Raw genomic sequence first — 6,533 nt, 5'->3', positions numbered from 1 at the left:
GAAAGCTGCTGCCGTAAAGCAGCGTCATGTCGCAAAACGGAGGTTCTTCGCAAAATAGTTATTTTTTCTTCTTATTTATCACTTATATAAACTGAATTTATGCAAAGTGACAACACTAATACATTCGTCGTAGCCTACGTTCTGAAATATTTACATGAATCATCGATACAATTATGATAGAAAAGACAGAAACTATAGAGACGATAGAAGAAAATGTATCACGATAGACACTTTTCTATCGTCCCCACGATGTGTATCATTATATCGCCCAGCACTACTCCAGTGTTGATTGGAGCTCATCAGACCGAAAACCACTGAGTTTCTTTCAGTTTCTCAGCCGTTCACTGCATGGTTGTGTAGATGTAAGGTAGCATCTCACTGGGCCGCTGCTGGTATTTCCGAGGGACTCTCCAAAATGTCTTCCAGCGTTTGCAGAGTTTTCAGTTTCGCCGCCCGAGCTGCGGAGGCTCGCGGTCGACAAAGGTCGAGTGTGAGGAGCCGTGTTACGACACGGGGGAAGGGCTGCACGTTCAGGTCTTAAAAACCCCACCGAGGATCAGTAATAATTATTAAACCACCGATCCAGATCTGGCACTCGTAAACGTGGGGCCGGACGCCGAGGCGGGCGACGGGATAATGTCCACGGCCCAGAATGAAGTCGTGCGAGCCAAAAAAAAAAGTGCAGATTTCCTCACAGCTTTAGAGTCAGCAGCTAGTCTCGGACAGTGGCAGCCCGGTGAGATGCCTCCTGGAGGGTGTGTGTGTGTGTGTGTGTCTCTCTGGACTCTCTCAGACCCGCAGCTCCTGTTTCAGAACTAATTCATCAGCTCGCTCTCCTTATAGGATATGAAGCTGAGGGTGTTTCTTTTTTCGTTTTTTTTTTTGCTGCTCTGTGTTTTACTCATCCTAAATCCTTTGGTTTCCAGGGGAAGGATTTGCAGATTTCAAGTCCATCAACGCCGACGACAGCTTCACAGACTTTAAAACCGCCGACAGCGTCTCGCCACTAGAGCCGCCTGATCAGGCCAAGATCTTTCCAGCTGCTTTCCCCTCTGCTTTCCCGAACTCTCAGACTCTCCAGCAACTTCCACAGCAGCAGCCAGCAGTGTCTGTTTCCCAGCCCAAAAACCCCCTCAACATGGCCGACCTGGACCTTTTCTCCTCCGTGGCTCCCCCCGTCCCCGCCGAGGCAAAGCCAAGCACTTTCCCCTCCGTCCCCGTCCCCCCGTCTTTAGTGCTCCTGCCCGGTGGAGCCAAACCCCCGGGGGGAGGCGCTGACGATTTCGGGGACTTCGCCCTCTTCGGCTCCTCCTCCGACACCGCTCAAACGTCGGCGGCGGCGGGAGGAGCCGCCGCGGCGCCCCAGGATGATTTTGCGGACTTCATGGCGTTCGGTAGCTCCGGCGGGGAGCCGAGAGGCGAGAGCAGCACGGGGGTCCGGGCGGAGACCTCCGTGAAGCCGCCCCAGCAGAGCTCCGACAAGTACGACGTCTTCAAGCAGCTGTCCCTGGAGGGAGGCCCGTCCTACGACGACGCCAAGGAGAGCGGCGGCGGCTCCTTCTCCTCGCTCAGGAGCGACACGGACGACTTCGCCGACTTTCAGTCGTCCAAGTTCTGCACGGCGCTCGGCGCGTCGGAAAAGACTCTGGTGGACAAGGTGGCCGCCTTCAAACACGGCAAGGAGGACTCGGCCTCCGTCAAGTCCCTCGACCTCCCGTCTATCGGCGGCAGCAGCGCGGGGAAGGACGACTCGGAGGACGCGCTCTCGGTGCAGCTGGACATGAAGCTGTCGGACATGGGAGGCGAACTGAAGCACGTGATGTCCGACAGCTCCCTGGATCTGCCGGGCCTCTCGGCCCACCAGCCCCCAGCCACAGGTGAGGAACTAGTGCGTTTGCTCTGGTGAGGCTCCTTAAAGCCGCACGCAGCGTTGTTTCCGAGGCCGAGCAGCCAGCCTCAAAGAGCAAATAACGTGGTCCCCGTCCAATCAAATATGCTCAAATACTGAAGGCCAAACAGCTAAAACATATCAGATTAGAAGCTTCATTTTACATTTCATCACTCATCTTATTTATATATTTATTCATTCATTCATTCACTCATTCATTCCTTCCCCCTCGTCTTTGTAACGTTCACTCCTCTCCTCTCCCCGCCCTGAGAGTGGCGTTCCCGGCCGCAGTTTACAGAGGAGGTCAGCGGCGGCCGCGGCGTGTTCGACCCCCGACGAGCGCCGGCGTTAACAGAAGCGCAGGAGGGAAACGAAAGGTTTCCCCTTCGCGGGAGGTTTTGCATGCAGGATCTGGGGAAAATGATTTTTCTAAGATTGCTGGATGCAGTATAAATTTCCGACCTGCGTGCTTGAATGTGAGTGCATGTGTTCGTCTTCGTATCTTTTAAAGTTATGGTGTTACTCTGCGGTATTTTCAGTGATTTTTGGATCTAACAAGACTCTGATGATGAGATTGGTTCTGGTTCTGGGCCGTCTCCCCTTTTATCTTTTCCTCACGTCAGTAAAAGCGGAGTTTAAATCAGCTCAGTGTTAAAAATCAGGTAATTTCCACGTCAGCGTTTCCTCCCCTCCTCCGATAAAACCCAAATATGCATTCATGGAGCATCTCACCTCCACGCCGTCTGTGAACGACCCGGCAGGTTGTTGTTTTCAGGTGAACCCTCTGCAGGTCAGACGTTCGCTTTTATCTGAAAATCCTTTCGTTTTTTTTTTAAAGACAGAGTTGGAGGTGCAGCGTCTTCACCTGACGACATTCATGCAATTCACGGCGACCCGAATTATTAGGGTTGAAAGATCAAAAATGGCTCGTTTACGTCGAGCTCTCCTGCGTTCGTGGAGGAGCGGTGACTCCGATTCATCCCGGGAAACATCCCGCTTCCATTCCACCCCAGCTCATCTTCCCCGTCTTGTTCTCGGAGAGCTTTCGGGGACTAACCCGCTCGACGAAGCGCCTCGCCATGCTTCGAGAGACATTTCGTTTAGCCGAACGCGGCAGCGTTTCTGCGAGGTTCCTCTCGAGTCGCGAAAGGAACCGGACCTTTTCTTTCTTTCTTTCTTTCTTCGTGTCCCGTTCTGTGACACGGTAGCGTAAATTCCTCCCGCGTGGCTCTCTGAGAACATCACGAAGTTCGCGTCGCCCTGCCTCGCCTTGCTTCCTTATTTTTTTTTCTTCCTGCAGTGTGCCTGCATCTTCAATTTGTGAAATTGACAAGAACACAGAACAGAATGAGCATTTTATGCATCAAAAGTACCGCAAGTTGTTTTTACCTAAGGAGAAATGTATACATACAGATTTAATAGTGTATTTTTATTACAAGGACGTAAATCCTTTTATTTTGAGGCTAGAAAGACTCCAGTGGGTCGAATGCATCGTACAGTATTTAAGGTATTTTAGGTTAATGTGATGTTTTCTTCTTTAAGAGGTGATTAGTTTGTGTTCACCGGCCTGCTTTGACAAACCATCTCTGTAGCATCTCCTGCATCTGTGATTGGATGTAATTAAGACCCGCCCCCCTGTGGGGTATCAGGCGTGAGATGGCCCTCCTCGTTTCCCTCGAACCCTTTGAGCGTCCGAGCGGGTTCTTCGTCAGGCCCCTCAAAGGGGGGGGGGGGCGACCGCTTCCTGCCTTGTTCTCAGAGTTATCTTTTCAACCAGACTTTCCAAAAAAAAAAAAAAAATGTTCTGTATTCAAATCCTTTCCAACAAAAACCAAACTCACCTGTTTCTTAACTTCTTACTGGTCCAAGTTTGTCATTTCCCCTAAAAACGACTGACTCTAGTATGTGAATGTGCCTTCTCTCTCTCTCTCTCTCTCTGCTTCTTTCCACTCGGGTTCTGTTGGTTCACCTTCCTGCTGTTTGTTTTGCCTCCTCTTCCTCCTGAACTCTGCATGCTCTTGTATTCGCAATGACTGAAATCTAATTTTCCAAGTGTTAGTTTGACGAACCCTCTTGTAACGATAGACCTCTTTGCACAGTACTTTGTGACTTTCTCTCTTTCTCTCTACTGATGTTGTTCGTAATAAACATTACTATTGGTATTGATAAAAAAAAACAATTGTCTTCTTTTCTTTCCTCTGCTTCCCTTTTCGAGGCTTGGCGTGGTGGTAGATCCTTGTCAATTTCACAAATTGCTTTGTTTTGTATCTGTGGGTCTGTCACTTCTTTTTTTTTTCTTTTGTGAGTTTGAGGGGAAACCTGAATCCTTGAACGTGTAGCTGTCAGATAATATTCGCCATAAATAAGACGATCAAAGCCTGCGGCGACGGGAGAGAGGTTTTCTGGATGCTGTCAGAGCGAATTTCCTTCAGGTTGCGTTTTAAAGAAATCAAATGAGTGTTGCCGGCAGTGAAAACGGAGCCGGTGTTATCACGCAGCCAAAAAAGCAGCCGGATGAATGTGATCCACCTCCGGCATTAAAATAACAAGAGGTATTTTATTAAACAGATTTGTTCACAGTGTGGGAGGGAGCGCGTCTTTCTGCGACATGGTGGGCCGCTTTTACTGTCAGGATTAAAAAATAAATTAATAAAAATAAAAACAAAAATCAGCTGAATGCAGAATTAGTTTCCACATCTTTCGCCGGGGCGTGGGAGTCGTTTCCGTCGCTGCTTCCCCAGATAAAGACGGGTTCTGTCGCCGTTCCGTTTCTCCACGCGCTCCCTCGTGGCAGGAGCGCGCGGAGATGTGACGTGTTTGAATCCACTCCCAGGTCCAGGCGGGAACAGTGTTGCCAGGTGTACGATAATTATCGTAATTGTACGATAATTTTGCCCTCTGTCCGATGTACGATCAGTAATCCCAAAAGAGGCCAAATATACGATAATTTGACCATTCCGTGAATGTGTGGATGTAATCAGCCTGTCGCTACTGTCAGGGTTGTTTTTTTTTGTGAACCCTGAAGGCATCTGTTTCCGGAAACAGAAGCACGATTGGCTGGACTTTTCAGCCAATCATGCTTTTATAAATGTGAGCTACGAGTGACGTATATGCGTTTGCCTCAGAACAACGGCCGTGATTGGCTGAATAGTCTGCTGCGCCCGCCCCCTGAGTGAGGAAAAGAAAAAGAAAGAAAGAAGCAGAGCCAGTCTGGAAGAAGAAGCGCTGAGTACCTGTCAGACACTATTCAACATTAGAGTGACTTTAGCGCATCAATAGACTTATTTTAGTTATGACGGGTGTACAATAATTTCCCTCAAAATACGATAATTTTATGTATCTGGTACGATAATCCTACATTTCTGGACGGGAACCTCCAGGCTCCTCGCGGCCCGATCACGATTCGAGGCTGTCGACGGGATTATGAAACGATTATCGATGCTGTTTGAAAAACGCTTTGGCTCATTTTTACACAAATAAACACTGATTTTTATATTTCCATGCCAAATAAATAGTACACAATAACTTAAAACCGAAAAAAACAACCTATTAATTCCAAGCTGCTGACAAACAGTTAGCATAGATGCTAACAGAACGCTGATAACGAGAAGCTAAAGCAGTTAGCATTCAGTTAGCATTATGCTCATTCAAACACAAGTGAAGACAGTCGTGTCACGATGACTTCAACCATTAATTAGAGACTTGTGTTCTTCAGGTTTCAGCGAAGAAAAGATGAAAAACGTGAAAATGCACAGCTGCACTGCAACGAGAAGCTACGGTAACCCAGCTGGGACAAACGGCAGCCCGCTGCACAGATTAGCGTTAGCAAAATCGATTTTCTACGTCCTGAAAATCCATTTCGCACCTCCCAGCTGCGGCTGAACGTGCTGACGGACGAGTGGAAAGCAACAAAAACAATCTTCGGCACTTTTCTGCCAAGATCTGGGTGAAAAAATCTTCTTGAAAGGTCTGAACCAAATGACTGCCGGCCTTTCAGGGCTGCAGATGCATCAAGTTTGTGCAGGAAAACACAAATACAGGCTTTTTTTCCTCCGCTGTGAGCAGTTATTTAGTCCATTTATGGAAGAGCTAAAGATTAGAGAACAGAAGTGTTTTGTTCCTGTTATAATAACCAGGATTAGATGAATAAAATCCACACAGGAGTATTTTTCTCTGATCTCAGTCCAGCTGATGGTGACTGACTCTAAGAGTCACAGCCCTGCAGGAATGTTTGACCTCGATCCGAGCATCTGTGCCACCCGCAGGAACCTCTCGTATGTATGTGTTGTCATTACAGAAGGAGACGACATGAAATTTGACCCGCTTGGGACGCCGGGTCTCGGTGGCCTGGCCAGCTTCGACTGGTCAGAGCGGGAGGACGGCCAGCAGAGCGAGCTCAGGAGGTCCCAGGCGCCGGAAGGAGGAGCTTCCTTCCCGGCTTTAGTCCCGTCTCAGAGGAAGGAGCTCGGCTTTGGCAGCGCCGAGAGCGTCGCGAGCAGCTCTGCGGCAAAGATCGCCGCCGCCGCCTCCTTTCCCGCGGACGACGGCTCGTCCAAGTTTGAGGCCTTCGCTGACTTCGACCGAGGCGGCGGCGACGAGTTCGGAGACTTTGCCGGTACCGTTTCCGAAAAATCCGACTCGCCCC

General features: G+C 49.2%; 1 protein-coding gene across 1 annotated transcript in view; it reads left to right on the top strand.

Moving 5' to 3' along the window:
- The window catches only part of synrg (synergin, gamma), a 31,975-nt gene that overhangs the window by 16,038 nt on the left and 9,404 nt on the right, over positions 1 to 6,533 (top strand). The window contains exons 15-16 of the mRNA XM_037980404.1: positions 927 to 1,877; positions 6,186 to 6,531. Coding sequence (XP_037836332.1) covers positions 927 to 1,877; positions 6,186 to 6,531 — 1,297 coding nt within the window. The remainder of the gene's footprint in view (positions 1 to 926; positions 1,878 to 6,185; positions 6,532 to 6,533) is intronic.

The sequence above is a fragment of the Kryptolebias marmoratus genome, linkage group LG2 (assembly GCF_001649575.2).
Source record: "Kryptolebias marmoratus isolate JLee-2015 linkage group LG2, ASM164957v2, whole genome shotgun sequence".
Lineage (NCBI taxonomy): Eukaryota > Metazoa > Chordata > Actinopteri > Cyprinodontiformes > Rivulidae > Kryptolebias > Kryptolebias marmoratus.
The sequence above is the reverse complement of the archived record's forward strand: the minus strand, read 5'-3'. Positions and strand labels throughout refer to the sequence as shown.